The 19700-nt window shown below is 26.0% G+C and overlaps 2 protein-coding genes across 5 annotated transcripts; one reads left to right on the top strand and one right to left on the bottom strand.

The window, feature by feature from the left end:
* Window positions 1-6796: 6796 nt before the first annotated feature.
* Window positions 6797-15157, bottom strand: LOC126901211 (transmembrane protein 47). Of its 4 annotated transcripts, none has more exons than XM_050677564.1 (6): window positions 14971-15157; window positions 14441-14512; window positions 8149-8338; window positions 7937-8086; window positions 7808-7870; window positions 6797-7734 (listed from the first exon to the last, which is right to left on the bottom strand). In XM_050677564.1, the coding sequence occupies exons 1-6, from the start codon at window positions 14980-14982 to the stop codon at window positions 7586-7588; spliced, it is 636 nt and encodes a 211-aa protein (XP_050533521.1). In that variant the 5' UTR covers window positions 14983-15157; the 3' UTR covers window positions 6797-7585. The 4 variants fall into 4 exon arrangements, with proteins under 4 accessions (XP_050533521.1, XP_050533530.1, XP_050533514.1 ...); XM_050677573.1 differs by lacking the exon at window positions 14441-14512 and adding an exon at window positions 12481-12552 and having other exon boundaries at window positions 14971-15156; XM_050677557.1 differs by lacking the exons at window positions 14441-14512; window positions 14971-15157 and adding exons at window positions 12481-12552; window positions 13011-13184.
* Window positions 10123-18766, top strand: LOC126901205 (serine-enriched protein-like). The gene is made up of 8 exons (XM_050677545.1): window positions 10123-10414; window positions 16677-16884; window positions 17091-17235; window positions 17296-17413; window positions 17563-17720; window positions 17783-17914; window positions 18003-18188; window positions 18440-18766. The coding sequence occupies exons 2-8, from the start codon at window positions 16691-16693 to the stop codon at window positions 18644-18646; spliced, it is 1140 nt and encodes a 379-aa protein (XP_050533502.1). The 5' UTR covers window positions 10123-10414; window positions 16677-16690; the 3' UTR covers window positions 18647-18766.
* Window positions 18767-19700: the final 934 nt, after the last annotated feature.

Raw genomic sequence — 19700 nt, 5'->3', positions numbered from 1 at the left:
TTTTAGCTTCGATGCGAAGCTGAGAAGGTATTAATTTTGCTAAGATGTGTTTTTTTTTGTGTCTGTTGCCACTTTTTCTCAGCTCTCATTGGACCGATTTCTTTCAAAAATACGTCAAAAGATCACAAATCGTATCTAGTTGAAAATATTACCCTTAAAAATTGAAAAAAATTCCCTCGTTCCCCGCAAATGGGGGAAATATCCAAAAAAATTACAAATTTAAAAATCGACAAATTTTGTCATTTTTTTCACTTTTTTTTCTTAAAACTTCCATAACTTTTTCAAAAATCAACAAATCAACATAATTTTTTTTTAAACTAAAACCTTAGATATTTTCCTTTCATTTGATATAATTTTTTTGAAAATTTAACACTTAACCTGCTCATGGGGGGGGATTTAAAATTGCAACTTTTTTACAAAAACTAACTTTTTCAACTTAATTTTTGAAAATGTTCCGGAAATACTGCGTCCTTTAAACATATATCAAATTAAAGCTTATTTTATGTACTATAAAATGAAAAAAAAAAATTTGTCCCGACACTTTATCTTCTGCATGTAAACGGTTGCCGTAGTTAAAAAAACACTATTTTTGTGTTAAAATTTTCGATTTTCAATTTTTAATTTTCAACTTAAAAATGCTATAACTTTTCGAAAAATGCATGTATCAGCACAATTTTTTTTTTTCTAAATACATTATAAGTACATCTTCCATTTGACATACTTTTTATTAAAATTAGACAATTTCCCCTTATATAGGGGGGGTTCAAACTTTGAAACATTGTATAAAAAATAGAACTTTTTCAACTTAACTTTTGAAAATGTTCCGGAAATACTGCGTCCTTTAAACATATATCAAATTAAAGCTTATGTCATGTACTATAAAATTAAAAAAAAAAATTTGTCCCGACGACCTATCTTCTATGCACAAAAGGCTACCGTATTCAAAAATATGCTATTTTTGTAATACAATTCTGGGTTTTGTATTTTATTTTATTTTAAAATATCTTATTAGGGGAATATACTGACTTTCATGAATATTGTTCTATTAAAACTTTCACTTTAAAGGACAAAAAAAAGTACGTTCAAAATTATTACTTTTAACCTATTAAATACAAAATCAATAATAATTTGAAAACAATTAATTTTAAAAATTATATAATATATAATTAAAAGAAAAACTAATCTGGGTATAATTAAGAAAATAGAAGTTGATGTTGCTTTTGTCCATCAATTTTTTAGAATTAAACACTATCTAAATATTTGCATCGAAGCGTTTCTTATGATAGGGATTTTAATCACTGTCAGATTAAATCTATACTGGACCTAACTAGGCAACATTTTCAAAAGTTAATTTTTTGTAAAAAAGTTACCATTTTGAAATCCTTCCTGTGGACTGTTAAAGGGTCAAATATTCACAAAAATATATAAAATGATAGGTAAATATCTAAAGTATCTATAAAAAAAAAATTATATTGATTCGGTCAGTTTTAAAAAAGTTATGGCAATTTTAAGTAAAAAAAAAAATGAAAAAATATCGAAAATTAGCGATTTTTATATTTATAATTTTTTGGGGGATTTCCCCCGTTTATGGGGAACGAGGGAAATTTTTTCAATTTTTGAGGGTAATGTCTTTAACTAGATACGATTTGTGATCTTTTGACATATTTTTCATCAAAATCGGTTCAGTGAGAGCTGAGATTGAGCGTAAAAAAAAAAACACATCATAGTAAAATTATAACCTTCTCAGCTTCGCATCGAAGCTAAAAAAGGTTCTCAATAATTGATTCAAAATGACCACTCGGAAATATTTATGAAATATATGATTATTTTTTAATTGGTTAAAATGTGTTCATCGAAAAATAATCCAGATATTTTAAATAAAAATAATAAGCCATTAAGTGTTTTCTTAAGCAGTATATTTATAGAGTGTCGTGATCTTTCTCAAGAAGATATTAGTAAATTGCTGAAATAAATGAGCACCTTGGTAGATACTAAATTTGAAACTATTCAAGAAAAATTATAAAGTATGAAGATTGGTTTAATAAGCTGAAAGATTTATTAAAATAAATCTTTGTAACATCTTCTTTCAATAGTTTAAAGTAAAATAAGACAAATAAATTTGCTAGACAATAAAATTAAAATGTTAGAATCAAAATCAATTTTAAGTACAGAATCAGTCGATTCAGTAAATAATATTGAGAAAGTCCGAGACAGATTATCGAGAGCACGCAACAATGTCGCTTGTAATATAATTGAAAGTACTAATGATAACCCTCAAAGTTTTGACTGGAAAACGATCATTGCTAATCAAATTTTCTCAAAATGTAATACATTAAGTATAAAAATCTAAAATTAATTTGGGATCAACTGAAAAATTAAAATATGTATAGATTACTTGCGATTTAACAGAACAACAAAGAAGTCAAATATATTACTTTATGTTATATATATCAATCTATATCTCTTATTGTATACATTAAAAGATATACGAAAACGTTTATCTAGCAAGTCAAATTGATTCATCAAGTGTAAAAACGGAAAATCATCATTGTGTCAAAAAAAAAACCCAGCATAGGGGAGTCGCGGCACAGTGGTGACGTGGCATAGTTGGATCAAGTATAATGATATCTGACAGTGATTAAAATCACTATCAAAAATAAACACTTCGATGCAAATCTTTAGATAGTGTTTAATTTTAAAAAAATTGGTGTTTTATTCCAAAAGCTACTTGATCTGCTGGTTCCTTATTAATATCTCGATTAAGATAAAGTATGTCGAATGAAAAAGGGTTTATTAAAAAATATTATTTCTCATAAAAAAATATAGTTTAAAAAAACTAAAAAACACGCTTTTAAAGCACATTGAACTAAAAAGTTTAAAATAACTTTTAAAATAAGCATAAAACAATATTGAACGAAAAATACTAGTATTATTGTGTAAAAGCGTCGGGCGCTCAATATACGAAAAATATGACACAAAGCACCCACGCTTTTATCACAATAATATTAGTATTTTTCGTTCATTATTGTTTTAAGCTTATTTTAAAAATTATTTTTAACTTTTTAGTTCGATGTGCTTTAAAAGCGTGTTTTTTAGTTTTTTTAAACTATATTTATTTTTTACTTTTTAGTTTTATGTTATGATAGTAGTTACTATTAATATCATGGTTGTAACGGGTAACGAGAATACAGGGTTCGATTCCGATGAGGGAGTCTGAGAAACGGCAACCACATCCAAGAAAAGCAGCAGGCGCGCAAATTACTCACTCCCGGAACGTGGAGGTAGTGACAAAAAATGACGATACGGAAATCATCCCTCGTAATCGGAATGAATACTTTATATCTCTTAGAATAAATCGTGTTAATATATAAATTTTAATAGTTATATGCGACAAATAATGCGACTTAAGTACGTAAACGTATCATGCACTAGGTATAGCCGTGTTTTGTGGGCTTGCGGGTCGGACTAACGTTATACCTGAGGTATAAACGGCGGTAGGAATATATACGTAAGCCGTATGGTACGCGGATGGTATTGGTCAGTCAAAATAAAAATTTGTTTATATATACATAATATTGATGACAAGCATGCGTGTACGGGTACGATAACTAAAAATAAATTTTTATAGGAATAGCGTTGCCGTCGTGTGTTGAGCGAGGCGTGGGGTGGGGTGAATGCGTTATGACAGTCTAGTCTAGACCATAGTAAAATGAATAAGAAGTATGCTCGATCACAGTCAGCATTTTCGTCGTAGTACGCGCAAGTGCATCGCCTTGTGTTTTTGTGCATTCGTATACGATCGTTGAAATACGACCGCTTCCGAATGCACTTTAAAACCGGGCGATTTTTAAATTGATAATTCTGATATAATATATATGATAGACATAATTTTTAAGTAATAATTATATTAATTACTTTAAAACAACGCATTCAATAATATTTTATAATAAATTTAATCGTGGATACTTATTTTAGATTCTATGTATTTTTTTGTTGTAACTTTTGTATTTTAATGAAAAATTAGGATTTTGTACCTCGTTAATTAAACGTGAGCTATATTAACTAGTGTGCAGACTTATTTTTTTATGTTTTAACATTGAATTAACACCACATTAACTTAAGAAATTAATATTAAATATATTACATTAAGTTAAGATGGTACATTTTTGGAAAACATAGCGCATAGCATTTTTTTTTTCTAAAAAAATGAATGAGTATTAATTAATGTGAATTTTAAAAAACAATCAACATTATTTATAGAAATTATTTTACTTATTAAGTGAATGAGAGAGATAGCATAATATAATCTTGAAATATAGATTATGTTTATTTTATTTTTATAATATAAAAATTATATAATATAATATTTCAATATTTCTAGTACCTTTTCATTGTATATTTTTTTAGTGTGCTGCTAATAATAAATATAATCCATCAGATTTATTTGAGGACAGCCTAACATATTTAATGGGGATATGTAGCTTTTAAATTTGAATACAAATATCCGAATCTTGTAGATAATTTGAATGAACCTAATGTTTACATACAGGTGAAACTAATATAAGCGTGTTAAAAATTGTGTGGATCCAAAAACTTTTCAATAAGTTATAGCATTATAAAGTTAAATGTAATATAAATAATAAAATCGAAAATTTTCACACAAAAATAGCATTCGGTAGCCATTTTCGCCGTGAAGACAAGCCCAGAGGTCAAATTTTTTTTTTCAAATTAAAGTACATTACATTAGTTTTAATTTAAGATATATATAAAAGTGTCAGACCTTCCGGAACATTTTCAAAAGTTAAGTTGAAAAAGTTCTACTTTCTATATGCATTTTTTATATTTGAAGCCCCCCCATATATAGGGAAATAGTCTGATTTAAAAAAAAAGTATATCCAATGAAAGATGTATATAAATACTACTTCTCATGAAAAAATTGTATTGATCCATACATTTTTTAAAAAGTTATAGCACTTTAAAGTAAAAAATGTAAATTATAAAATCGAAAATTTTCACACAAAAATAGCATTCGGTAGCCGTTTTCACCATGAAGACAAGTCCAGAGGTCAAATTTTTTTTTTTCAAATTAAAGTACATTACATTAGCTTTAATTTAAGATATATATAAAAGTGTCAGACCTTCCGGAACATTTTCAAAAGTTAAGTTGAAAAAGTTAATTTTTTGTGAAAAAGTTGTCATTTTAAATCCCCCCCTGTGGGCAGAAAAAAGGTCAAATTTACAAAAAAAATATACCAAATAATAGGTAAAGACATCAAGCATCTATATAAAAAAAAATTATATTGATATGTTCATTTTTGAAAAAGTTACGGCAGTTTTTAGTAAAAAAAATTGAAAAAATTTCGAAAATTAGCGATTTTTAAATTTGTAATTTTTTTGGAGGTTTCCCCCATTTACGGGGAACGAGGGAAATTTTTTCAATTTTGAAGGGTAATGTGTTCGACTAGATACGATTTGTGATCTTTTGACGTATCGTTGAAAGAAATCCGTTCGGTGAGAGCTGAGAAAAAGTGGCAACAGACACAAAAAAAAAAAAACACATCATAGTAAAACCAATACCTTCTCAGCTTCGCATCGAAGCTAAAACTAGTATTGCCAACAGGGCAGTCTCCTGTTGACAGTATATAGTCATTGTCAGGAGTTCTTAGCTTATTCATCCGCATAAAATAAACTTGGATATTCTCAGATGTAAAACTTATGTATACTAGGCCTTTTACACAAAAAAATTATTATGTATTACTCTTTAATCAGCCCTCTATATGGTCTCAAAATTTGAGGTGCAGCAAAAAAAAAAAAAAATACAAACCAATAAAGTCCATATATTCCAAACCAGAGCACTAAGAACTATTTTAAAAGCTCTACCATATATCATCAATGAAACTATTTAATCTGTTTGAAAAATTCCTGAAATAACTGATGAAGCTAAATAAAACTATTTACGTTTTTACAACCAACTACAAGTCAATCAAAATCTACTAATAACCAACTTGTTCAAAAAAATACATTTCTGGCAACAACTGAAGACAACTTATGTATAATTGGAGAAATTAAAAAAAAACCTACAGTAAATCTATTTCATAATTAGAAGTTATACTATTGAGTAACTGTCTTCTTTCATACCTATCATAATCAATTAGACTCTTAGCATATATACTTATTGTTTTAACATGAAACAATTGTATATTGCTCAATAAAAATAAAGTTTCGGAATATTTCAATTAAAAATAAATTTTTGGAAGTTCATTATTTATTTATTATGATTATTCACATTATATATATATAATGTTAAATTTTAAGTAAAACATAAATTTATGAATATTGAATAATTTAGATTTCAACTAAGATAGGAATTGTCATACAAATGAATAAATAAACATGATATTTAATCCTGTTCTAAGTAATACAAAACAAACTATTATTTTAAAATTATAATAATTTTTTATTACTAAACATATAAGTTAAAAAATCAGGTTATGCTAGAATAAAGAAATTATAAATGGACGGTTTTAATTCAGATGAATATAGGTAACTGAAACTCTTTTAACGATATGCAAGGTTAATTAAATTTAAATAAATGTTTAATAAAAAAATATATTTAGTATGGGTTATAACTATTAAAGTAAAAATGTCAATAATAACAGTGATGAAAATTTAAAAGACTTATTGGTGTAAACAAATTATTTTTTTATGTAATAAAAAAAAATATCAAATTTATTATATAAAACTTAACTATACAAAATAAAAATCTATTGCCCAATTTAAAAACAAAAAAAAAATATTTAAAAAAAAATAACGCTTTAATAAACATTGAAAAGTAATAACGGGATAGAGACTAACAAGAATAGGAATGTCATAAAATCTTAAATTATGTACAAAAAAAAAAAAATTTTAATAGGAATATAAGTTATGGAGAGTAGAGCTGGCAAGTTCTTTGGCGTTCTTGAACATAATCAAGTATAAAATGATTCGAGTCTTAATACTATTTACATATAATCATAAGTAAATTTATAACTAAGTCTAATTTAATTTAACAATTTAGATAATATAAGATTAAAGATATGAACATAGTTATAATAGACATAATATGAATTTAATAAGGAGAAATCATTTTGTCAAAAATTAAGAGCATAAAGTTTTAATAGAGGTATAAAAAAAATTTAATTTCAATATAAAGAAAAAAATCAATAATAACAGTTACATTTGTCTAAAAAAAATCATGTATAACAAAAAAGAAAAAAATTTCATCTATATAAATTTCATTTCCTATTAAAAAGGAATACATGTGAGTTACATGGGTATAAAACCTTATGCTTAGCTTTAACATTTAATCATTAATGATATAAAGATTAAACTTAATGTGCGTTAGTAATTATCCCCCACCTTTGTAGTTTTATTTTCTGTTTAGCATCATAGGGTGGAAAATGATGCATTAACATACTTGTGACTTATGTTCATATTTATAATTTAAGCTTATCTTATCATTTTATAACAATAAGAACACCCTGCCCGTCATATAGTCAACGGCAGAAGGTCACTAAAGCACTACGTCGGGCAGGGGTGCCGCACACTAGGCGGGCGATGTTACTTTACGTTCTTTATAGTAAATTTCTTCAGATTCTTTGTTACACAATAGTAAAACAACTGCTCCAAACAAAAATATTCCTGCACCCCAACCAACGCCATATGCCCAACCAAATTCCCACACCTTTCGATTTCCTACAAATACAAATATTTAACAATTAATGAATAATAAAATATTATATATTTATTATTATAAATATTGAATTACCCAAAATAAGTTCAGCAGCAAAACACACTGGGTACACAATAAGTGCTATTATCAATGAAAGTACTAGAAAATATTAATTAAATATAAATTATAATATTTCATAAGATAAAATAATAACCATTTTCTTACAGGCTAGTAACATGACATAAACAGCTACTCTGTAAAATTTATACTTTGTACGCTGGTCTTTGCTTCTTAACCCAAGTCCGGTTAAGAGAGTAGCTACTATATCTGTTATCAAAGTAACTATACATAAAGCAGCAGCTACTCGTATGTAACCTGTAAATTTTTTTTATAAAATTATAGTAAATAATAAATAAATACATAGTTTTATTACATACCAACTTCTCGTGTTGCATAACAGCCCGGACCATTATTGGGTACATTAAAAGGTAATGGCATTGGTGAATTTGGTGCAATACAGTGTGAAAATAATCCTTGTCGCCATCCTGCTGATAAAAGCCAATCAGTGGAAGTTAACGCTAATATCATCAACACAATCACTATCAGCCCACATATTAGAGCAATAACCTGAAAATTTTTTCTTTATAAATATTGTATTCTAATTTAAATAAAATATACTGAACATTTTTTATCCTGTAATAGGAATAAAAATCTTTGTTTCATTTAACTAATATGTATATTTTTTATAATATTATTAAATTACATATAAATAATGTTTCTTAAAACAATTAATCAGATATAATACACAAGGAACAGACTTATATGTATTTAAATGTTATTGTTAAGCTATTCAGGTAAAACCTTTATATTAATAATTTATATAAAAAAATTTTGAATCACATATTTGGATTTTTTTTAATGACTTTTTCTTTGTTTTAGTGATAATTTAATGAAACTAGCAGAAATTCGACTCTAAGTTTGCTAAAAAAGTGTCCATTTAGTTATATGTAATTAAAAATAATTTAACAAATTTAGTTATGATGCATTAACGGAATTTAAAATACTTCTAATCGCAAGAAATCAACATTTCTTCGCAATGTTATGTACATACAATAAAGTTGTACGACTTTGATTCCCTATAAAGTGACCTAAACAAAATTGTATAATATATATACATCCGATCCCCGATTATAAACTATTTATACCAATGTATATTTTACCTCTTTCTATTGCAAGGAAAGATATAATGAATGTGCTAACTCCCAAAATATTGAGTTTTATTTTATGAAATTTTTATAGATCTATAGGTGTTAGTTATGCTGACCAAAAATTAGATTCTATCCAGCCTTAAAGCTGTAATAAATGCTCACTAAAATAAATAGTTTATGAGAGTAGGGTTTCAAACTTTTAAAATGTATTACATTGAAATAAAATCGATAAACGAAAGGTAATCACCAACGTAAACCGCTTTTAGTTTAAGTGCAGTTGCGATATCCTTAAATCCCGCCTATATGGACATTTTTTCTTTTACTCTAATAATACGTAATTCCGAATTGGCGCATATATACAATCCGAACATAATAACTCTTAAGAGAAATAATCCTTAGAGTAATAATAACGAATAAAAGTCAATAATTCATACTAACATAACGAGCTGCGGTAAAATTGAATTTGAATTCGACATTAACATTTTCTTAAATCAGAAGCACATGTACTTTTTTTTGTTCAACTATCAAGAGATATTACCTGTGCACTCGACCCCTTGTCTGATTGCATGTTTTGTGATCGGCTACCTGGACCTCGCCAGTCCAAAGTATCAACGACTCCACTGGCAGTAGTCGTCGCCCCCGTCGCTGTGTAATGCAGCGACAGTTCTTGGCGGCGCTGCCAAGTGTCCGTCGTCGCTCTCGTTTGAATCAGTTTGCCGATGTACGATGACCCTTTTCACTGAAAAGAATCCCAGCACCGGCACACGCTAATAAAGATCCACGGGAAAAAACGGATGCAGATGCGCGGTGAACGATAATATAAAAAATCGCTACACAATAAAACAGATTTATCGAACGAATGACAAAAAAGCTCGAGTTAACGTTTAATTGTAAAATTTTAGAAGCGATATTATGTAACAATTTTCAATTAGATGATAACAGTGTGGGTGCAACTAAGCATACGCATCGTACTCGCTGTGGCTTCCGCCGTCGTCAATACACCACCGCTGAGCCCTGCAAAGCGCACCGCGTAACGTTACGCCAACCGACGTGGTCACAAGCGCACTCTTCACATTCCCTCCAATCCTTGTCCGCCACCCAGTGTTTTAGCAACCACCCAAACTACAGGGGGAAATTGGAACGGTTTAGGTGGTATGGGCGGTAGCCATCGATCGATATGATCGCGCCTGACATTTTCACCCACCGCTGAACCTTCAACACACACACACACGACTAGAGTATCTTTTAAATAGGCCATTGTAAATTTTACACAGAATCATCAACCCAACTGTCGAGCGACGCCTTCTAAGAAACACCATTACGTTGAAATTATTCTAGCAGCATTGTCGTTGTTAGACACACTTCATCCTTCGACACATATAAAAATTCCCTTTATCTAAACGGTCCATAGACAAAACAAAGTTGATAATTTGAAATAGAAAACAGAATATTTCAACAAGATTCTAAAAACATACATCACTTCTCAGTAATAAGAGTAAGTACAAATTACTTTCAACACAATCAGGGTACATTATTAAAACTAATCAAACGATCGCAAATAATAGTAAAATAATGAAGTTTAATACCTTTCTGTATCAATATATATATATACATTTTAATATTACGTACTGTTCGTAACTATATTTGATAAGTTTACTATTCCAATAGTAAAATTATTTGTTATTTATTTTTAATTTTCTACAACTTCTAATCATCAAGATGTGTCAAAGTTCATAAATGAGAAATAAGAGCGCATATGTGTCTTTATTATAATGCCATGTAACAGCAACTAGTTGAATGTAAAATTGGGCGGGGGTTGTCCTTAGTTACCACAAACTGTTAATTTATTATACGTACATTTAAACTTAAAAATATACTTTTTTAATTTATAAAATAAATAAATATTTTTTATTTTTATTAACCAATAATTTTTCGATTTATTCTCATAATTCATTATGTATACTTAGTTTTCAAGTCAAAAATACTTATATAACTTTTTAGGACGGAGTCTCTACTTTTTTAGTTTCACTTAAAAAAATTGTTTTTTAATATAATTTTTTTAATTACTTTATGATATAATTTACTATATATTTAATTGCTACTTATTTTAAACCTAAAAATTAATTGAATGATTAAAGTTTAATTAGTATTTGGTTTTTATTGAACTGCACATAATCCATGAAATTAGAAGAAATGGAGAAAACAAGAGTTATTTACAAACATTTATTTTACTACAAATGATTTATTATATTAATAAATATTAAATAAATATCACATTAAAGAATTAAAAAACTAAATGTGGCTTAGTGATAAAATTTTTTTTTTATATTTTCTTTTGATATTTAGTTTTTCTTAAATTTTCATATATTGATAATATTTGTAGTTAACATTACATTTTCTCATTACCTAACATATAGCATTTAATCATGTTTTTAGCTTTAGAAATACTATAATTGTACTAATATTTAAAAAAAAGACAATTTTATAATAATATAAAATAATTAAGTCCAAGGGCTTATTTACATAAAACCTCAATAGGCACCTTATTACAACAGCAAATTTTAAAGAGTGTTTTTTTTTATAATAATAGCTTTTTATCATTTTTGGTTAAAATAATTAAGTTTAACTTAAAAACACTTATATTAATAATTCCGCTTATTAAAATTATTATTACTTTGTATTATTACACAATTTTTTTTTTGTTTATTATATTGTATAAAAAAATTGTTTATATTAGTATAAAATATATATTATTTTAAAACAATGCAAATAAAAAATCAAACAGTAGGAGGAACCCAAACCATACTATGGTGAGTGGGAAACATTTAATAAACTTGCAGTCAGAAAATTTTTAAATATCCTGATAGTCATAAAACAAATATTTAGTATTTTGAGGTTAATAATTTAAGACTTTTGATGTCTAATTTTTAAAATATTAAAATGAAATATTTTAAATAATGTAAAGACTAAAAATTGTGAATTATCCTTTAAACACGTTAAACAAATGTTTATTTGTCTGACACACATAATTTTACCAAAATAAGTTATAGTAAATAAGTTTACAAGTGTTGCCATAGTGCAACCAAGAAGGTACATTGTGGAATTAATAAAAAATATTTTTAAATAAGCAAATTTACTTAAAATATTTTGAAGTATTGAGTTTTTATAATATTTATTCAAATTTTTTTTGTTCAATATTTAATTTTATACTTTTTACAAACATTTATAAATGCAGCAATCAATTGAATTGAAAATAAATAGAACAAATATACAATATAATATGGATATGGCTTTTAAATATCTATTTTAGTATTTATGCAGTTAATTTAATCACATAGGTATCAAAATATTATTATGTCAAACTTTTCTTTTGTAACATTTGGTATTTTAATTAATGTTATTTTTTTTATGAAGAAAATTTACCTAAAATAGCAAACCGTTAATTTAGTTACTATAAAATGTAAAAAAGAATTTCAAATCATTTTTAATAGTTAATGAAGAAATTCAATATGGAAGAAATTATTCTTTCTTAAAAAAATGTTTTTTTTTTTAACATCTTACTTTAAGAGGTCTAGTAATTGTAATAGTTTCCACAGTAGTTGTCTCACTCATAATTCTGTTATTTGGTTTACTCTAAAACAAATATTTAAAAAAAAAATTATATGTTAATTTTTCAAATACATTACAAAATTTTATATTATCATTAAGTTTTATAAAGAATATAAAGAATGTTTTCTACATTTTTATCAATAAAATGTAGGTTAGTTTTTTTTAAAGGTAAAACCTTTTTAAAAACAAATAAAATTATTCTGAATCAACTTATCCATCCAGTGGTTAGAAACGAAGTATAAATGGTTTAGTAGTAGTATGTATATATTTTAATATCTAATTTATATATATATATATATATATATTTATAATGACAATCGATCTTTTAATCAAACAGATACTACTGATTAAACAAAAAATATACACTTTTACTATTACAAGTTTAAAAAGGACATAATGTAACATAAATTTACAGACTAAACATATAGTGACCCAATTTAATTGAATTGAATATATTTTTTATTGTATAATAATTAACTTACTTCAATTGCCATGAATAATAAATTTCAATAATAAAATTCACATAATAAATGTCTGTCTGTATTCATACTGCAGCTCATTCATTATTTTAACACAATTGATATCATTTACGTTGTAAAACATGAGTAATGACGACATACCAATGAAAATATGTATGTATATTACACTACAACAACTATACTTTGCATATCAACAAATATTGTACTACTATTATCTACTTGTATCTCATAACTTTGAAATTATACAGTCTGACCTTATAGCAAAACGAAATCAAGACTTTTTAAGGTATTTTTATGTATTAAATTAATATTTATGATAATTTCATTATACAATTAACTATTAATATAATGTCACAAATAAGTTTTCATATAGTCTATGCATCTCCTATTTTATTTTTACATTATTATTGCGTTTTAAAATAATATTAATATTATGAGAACTATAATTGTACGTAAATCTGTCGTTAAAGCAGCAACAAGGAATAGGAATTTTTTTTTATCTTTAACTCTATAATTGAAATTAAAATGTTATTATTAAATCGGTGTTTAGTCATTTTATTCCAGTATAATGAATTAGCTTTTAGTAAATCTTATTAGATAGAATATTTCATATAACTTTTTTGAGAATTTATTTTAATTCAAGAACCATAATTCTTAACAAACCATGTATACCCGTTTTCAACGGNGTGGGAAACATTTAATAAACTTGCAGTCAGAAAATTTTTAAATATCCTGATAGTCATAAAACAAATATTTAGTATTTTGAGGTTAATAATTTAAGACTTTTGATGTCTAATTTTTAAAATATTAAAATGAAATATTTTAAATAATGTAAAGACTAAAAATTGTGAATTATCCTTTAAACACGTTAAACAAATGTTTATTTGTCTGACACACATAATTTTACCAAAATAAGTTATAGTAAATAAGTTTACAAGTGTTGCCATAGTGCAACCAAGAAGGTACATTGTGGAATTAATAAAAAATATTTTTAAATAAGCAAATTTACTTAAAATATTTTGAAGTATTGAGTTTTTATAATATTTATTCAAATTTTTTTTGTTCAATATTTAATTTTATACTTTTTACAAACATTTATAAATGCAGCAATCAATTGAATTGAAAATAAATAGAACAAATATACAATATAATATGGATATGGCTTTTAAATATCTATTTTAGTATTTATGCAGTTAATTTAATCACATAGGTATCAAAATATTATTATGTCAAACTTTTCTTTTGTAACATTTGGTATTTTAATTAATGTTATTTTTTTTATGAAGAAAATTTACCTAAAATAGCAAACCGTTAATTTAGTTACTATAAAATGTAAAAAAGAATTTCAAATCATTTTTAATAGTTAATGAAGAAATTCAATATGGAAGAAATTATTCTTTCTTAAAAAAATGTTTTTTTTTTTAACATCTTACTTTAAGAGGTCTAGTAATTGTAATAGTTTCCACAGTAGTTGTCTCACTCATAATTCTGTTATTTGGTTTACTCTAAAACAAATATTTAAAAAAAAAATTATATGTTAATTTTTCAAATACATTACAAAATTTTATATTATCATTAAGTTTTATAAAGAATATAAAGAATGTTTTCTACATTTTTATCAATAAAATGTAGGTTAGTTTTTTTTAAAGGTAAAACCTTTTTAAAAACAAATAAAATTATTCTGAATCAACTTATCCATCCAGTGGTTAGAAACGAAGTATAAATGGTTTAGTAGTAGTATGTATATATTTTAATATCTAATTTATATATATATATATATATATATTTATAATGACAATCGATCTTTTAATCAAACAGATACTACTGATTAAACAAAAAATATACACTTTTACTATTACAAGTTTAAAAAGGACATAATGTAACATAAATTTACAGACTAAACATATAGTGACCCAATTTAATTGAATTGAATATATTTTTTATTGTATAATAATTAACTTACTTCAATTGCCATGAATAATAAATTTCAATAATAAAATTCACATAATAAATGTCTGTCTGTATTCATACTGCAGCTCATTCATTATTTTAACACAATTGATATCATTTACGTTGTAAAACATGAGTAATGACGACATACCAATGAAAATATGTATGTATATTACACTACAACAACTATACTTTGCATATCAACAAATATTGTACTACTATTATCTACTTGTATCTCATAACTTTGAAATTATACAGTCTGACCTTATAGCAAAACGAAATCAAGACTTTTTAAGGTATTTTTATGTATTAAATTAATATTTATGATAATTTCATTATACAATTAACTATTAATATAATGTCACAAATAAGTTTTCATATAGTCTATGCATCTCCTATTTTATTTTTACATTATTATTGCGTTTTAAAATAATATTAATATTATGAGAACTATAATTGTACGTAAATCTGTCGTTAAAGCAGCAACAAGGAATAGGAATTTTTTTTTATCTTTAACTCTATAATTGAAATTAAAATGTTATTATTAAATCGGTGTTTAGTCATTTTATTCCAGTATAATGAATTAGCTTTTAGTAAATCTTATTAGATAGAATATTTCATATAACTTTTTTGAGAATTTATTTTAATTCAAGAACCATAATTCTTAACAAACCATGTATACCCATTTTCAACAGAATATTGAGAGTAGTTTTTGCGTAAATATTTTAAGCTATTGTGTAGGTATAGGTATTAAAGATATATTCTGGCTGTAATAGGATGGTTAGAGTAGAACGTTTTTCATTTATTTATTTAACTTCAATAAATAGAGTGTGAATGAAAAAAATTGAAGTGTCAAAGAAAAACCGAAAAGAAAATCGATACTTTTTACTTAAGCTAAATAAAATAATATTTCATTTCAGCTATATTTTAAAAATATAACTGAAATGAAACAAAAAATTGAAAAATGCTTAAACTCGATTGAAGCAGGGTCATCTTCAGGTCAACTTTTTTTTAGGAGGGGTGGGCGCATTTTAAATATTTTTATCATCTAGATTGGAAATAATTGTCATATATAGTGTTTTAAACTTAGAGACGCATCATTTCCAAAGACTAAAAAAAATTTTCTCGCTACGCTCAAAATAATGCGCCAACTTTATTTTATCTATTTTTACCTGTGTAATATTAGGAATTAATTTTTTGAAAAATATTTTTATATAGTTTTATGTTTAGAATTCTATTTTTCTTTATAATACTAATATATGTAACCACAAAATTTAGTTATATACTCTCTTTCCTCTCTACGTATTTAATGATGCATCATTTATTTTGAAATTTTTGAACGGTAATATTTGTATAGAAGTCGTTTACTTATACTTGTAATAGTTTAGAAATATTAACTTTTATTTTGAATCTAAACTTCGGAATTTATGCTTAAAATTCTTAACAAAGCAGTACATATAGAATACGTATATTATTTTTGTCAATATACTAGCAGTTATTGTTTAATTATTATTATATTATTTGTATTGATTTTATTATTTTAGTTGTCTGTATTATTATTATATTATTTTTAACTATGTCTATCTTATAAATTATTTTTTTTTGAACACTCTATTTCCTATTGAGCTTTAAATATAAATAAATGTGTACACTATATAATATGCAAGTGTGGGTACGTTGTGTATATATAAAATAGTTTCTTAAAATTGGGGTTTTTAGTAGGAATGTGCTGAATGATGCGACTTCAAGGAGAGATGGAATCTACTGATGATGAGCTTGATCAGAGTGTGTTTGAAAACAAAAATGGTCTGGCTGATGATATGGCATTTTTGGCTAGTATGCCAGAGTTATGCGATGTCACATTCTTAGTCGGAGATACCAGAGAACCAGTATGCGCCGTAAAAGCTGTTTTAGCTGCTAGAAGCAGGTATTTTTGTAATACCTGTTGTATTAAAGTTTTTGTAGCTTTAATACATTAGTTATTTTCAACTAATGTATTTGTAGACACAATATCAAANTTTGTAATACCTGTTGTATTAAAGTTTTTGTAGCTTTAATACATTAGTTATTTTCAACTAATGTATTTGTAGACACAATATCATCATATTACTTTTTAATATTATTATTATATAGAGTGTTTCATAAAATGCTATATCAACCGCCAAGTCCACAGAGAAAAAAAGAAGTTATTCCTAAAGAGACTACTAAGCTTAGACGACCGACATTTTTGAAACGAAGTAGTGAGCCATTGTTGAATGTGAAAAATGCTAACACCCAAGTATAAAATGAAATAAATAAATTTGTTCGTGATATTTATTTGTAATCATTTGTTTTTTAGACACAATCTAATCAGCATCAAACTGTAGTAGTGGATGAATTCGAGCCGGACGTATTTCGTCAACTTATTGAATACATACACACTGGTTGTGTGACTTTGCAACCTAGAACTCTATTAGGTATATTAAATATAAGCTTCATTAAAGTTAATAAAATAATTATGTGTAGGGTGATATTTAGCATCATATGAATTGTTATTATAAATATTCTTTACTGTTTGTATACTTCGTATATTTTATACAATAACAATAGTTGGTCTACATTACAGGAGTTTTAAATGCAGCCGATTACTACGGTCTTGAAGATCTTCGGAAAGCATGTACAGGATTCGTCCAATGTTGTATCAACGTCGATACTGTCTGTGCCCTACTCTCATCCGCCGAACGTTACATACAGTACAAATGCACTAAAAGTCTTGTACAGAAGGTACACATTACAAATGTGCAATTAAATGCCTTTAAAAACTAATTGAATTTTAAATTGTTCAGGTATTAGAGTTTGTTGACGAACATGGCAACGAAGTTTTAAATTTAGGATCGTTTGCCTTATTACCATTGCATGTAGTGAGATTAATACTAAGTAGAGATGAGCTAAAAGCCGACGAATTCACCAAATTTCAAGTAAATTGTCTAAATAGTTTTACACATAAATGACAAATTTCGTTAAATTACTATGTTATACTCATTCAAAACGCGTTTATAATTATAGGCTGCATTAATGTGGACCATGAAATACGGTGATACAAATTCAAACGTCGATTGGAAAGAGGTATTTGTTGAAAATTTTATGTCTTCCATTCAATATCACAAAATACCTGCCAATGTTTTAATGAATGAAGTAGAACCATTGAAAATAGTTCCATACGAGGTGATCATGACATCTCTAGCTTATCAGGTGCGACCAATGTATTAGTATTCCTATTAAATTTATCAACTAAAAATATTTATAATTCTTCAAGATATACAAATAGAATGTAAATTCAGATTTTTTTCTTTGTAACTAAAGTCAACATTTTTAAATGTAATTTTTGAGAATGTTTCTTAATAAACTTTTGAAAATAAATAATTTTGCAAAGACTTTATAATTTTAAATAGTTATATAATGGGTGGAATCTTGAATGAATGCTCATGATGTTATTGTTCTAGGCAGACCCCTCCTGTGTCGATCCCGACAAACTGAAGAGGGCTTTGAGAATGGGTAATATACATGGACTGATGGGTATCAGTAGTACAATTGGCACAGTGACAGCTGAAAGAACAATGTCGATGCAGAGTTCGGGTACACACCACGGTTCCAGTTCAACAATTAGCTCCATCGGATCCAGTGATTTAGTTGGTTCTGATAAAACTTGATCCGGAAGAACCCCTTTGAGTTAATAGGCGTGCACTCTTGCCTAAATATTCAATTATTTTATAATGAAATGATTCCTATTAAAAAAAAAAACAAATTCGCATTAATTATTATGACTATAAGGAAACATTGAATTTTTGTGTTCTTGAATATATTTTTAAATGGAAGAAAAATATGAAATGAAATTATCAAACCATATCATAAATATAAAAACATAAACTTTTAACTTCTTGCAGTTTATAAAAATAAGCTATACGTAATATTTAGGCAAGAAAAAATTATGATCATTATCGGACTAAACAAGTGTATTAAGAGAACAAAAGAACAATTGTGTTTGTATTATTACACGAGCATTGTAACTAAATAGTATGTGCACGCCTATAAGCTCAATACAAATATAATGAAGTACAATTTAAGGTCCATTTTTAATCAATTCTTTAACGCCAATTACGATTAACTATTACTTACTATTATTATTATGACTTTATTGATGAAAATTGTACGAAATTTATCTTCATTAATTTTTTCTGATCAAATGTTGTGAATAATAATATCTCATTGTATCTATCTCTTCAAGTCTTAGTATATGGTTTGGTTCTGTATATTTTGTTAATGATGAGATGTTCGGAGTAGTAAATTTATGTATAAACCGACGACCAATTAAAGCTCAAACGATATAAATAAGGCCGATTACCTGGTTTTTACACGAAAACCGGGTAACTGGTATCTAAACTACAAATGTATGAATATAATTTTTGTTTATTTAGAACCAAACAAATTTACATTAATAAATATCGTTTAATAGGAAAATAATATAATGTAAACTCTGTGCAATTTATAGAAACTTATTTAAAAAGATATCGACAAATAATAAACTTATTTTACTACTTACGGTCAAGTCTGAATGTATACTATATAGAACCAATCACATGCAATACTTATTTAAAATTTTTTAAAATATAATCAAATTAAAAAAATATTACACTGTAAAAATTTATTAATAGTGAGAGGTATTAAAAAATTACAATTATATTAGCTTTAAAATTAATTTATGCC

The sequence above is a fragment of the Daktulosphaira vitifoliae genome, unplaced genomic scaffold, assembly GCF_025091365.1.
Source record: "Daktulosphaira vitifoliae isolate Bord-2020 unplaced genomic scaffold, ASM2509136v1 Scaffold_1, whole genome shotgun sequence".
NCBI classification, from domain to species: domain Eukaryota; kingdom Metazoa; phylum Arthropoda; class Insecta; order Hemiptera; family Phylloxeridae; genus Daktulosphaira; species Daktulosphaira vitifoliae.
The sequence above is the reverse complement of the archived record's forward strand: the minus strand, read 5'-3'. Positions and strand labels throughout refer to the sequence as shown.

What these genes read in the sequence shown, in the direction of transcription:
- LOC126901211 (XM_050677564.1), bottom strand. An exon ending in TTATGTCATGTTACTAGCCT is followed by an intron (nt 7,871 to 7,936) that starts GTAAGAAAATGG and finishes AATATTTTCTAG; the next exon opens with TACTTTCATTGATAATAGCA. An exon ending in TGCTGCTGAACTTATTTTGG is followed by an intron (nt 7,735 to 7,807) that starts GTAATTCAATAT and finishes TTGTATTTGTAG; the next exon opens with GAAATCGAAAGGTGTGGGAA.
- LOC126901205 (XM_050677545.1), top strand. Translation starts at nt 16,691, where the DNA reads ATGATGCGACTTCAAGGAGAGATGGAATCTACTGATGATGAGCTTGAT. An exon ending in CTAAAAGTCTTGTACAGAAG is followed by an intron (nt 17,721 to 17,782) that starts GTACACATTACA and finishes TAAATTGTTCAG; the next exon opens with GTATTAGAGTTTGTTGACGA. An exon ending in TGACATCTCTAGCTTATCAG is followed by an intron (nt 18,189 to 18,439) that starts GTGCGACCAATG and finishes TTATTGTTCTAG; the next exon opens with GCAGACCCCTCCTGTGTCGA.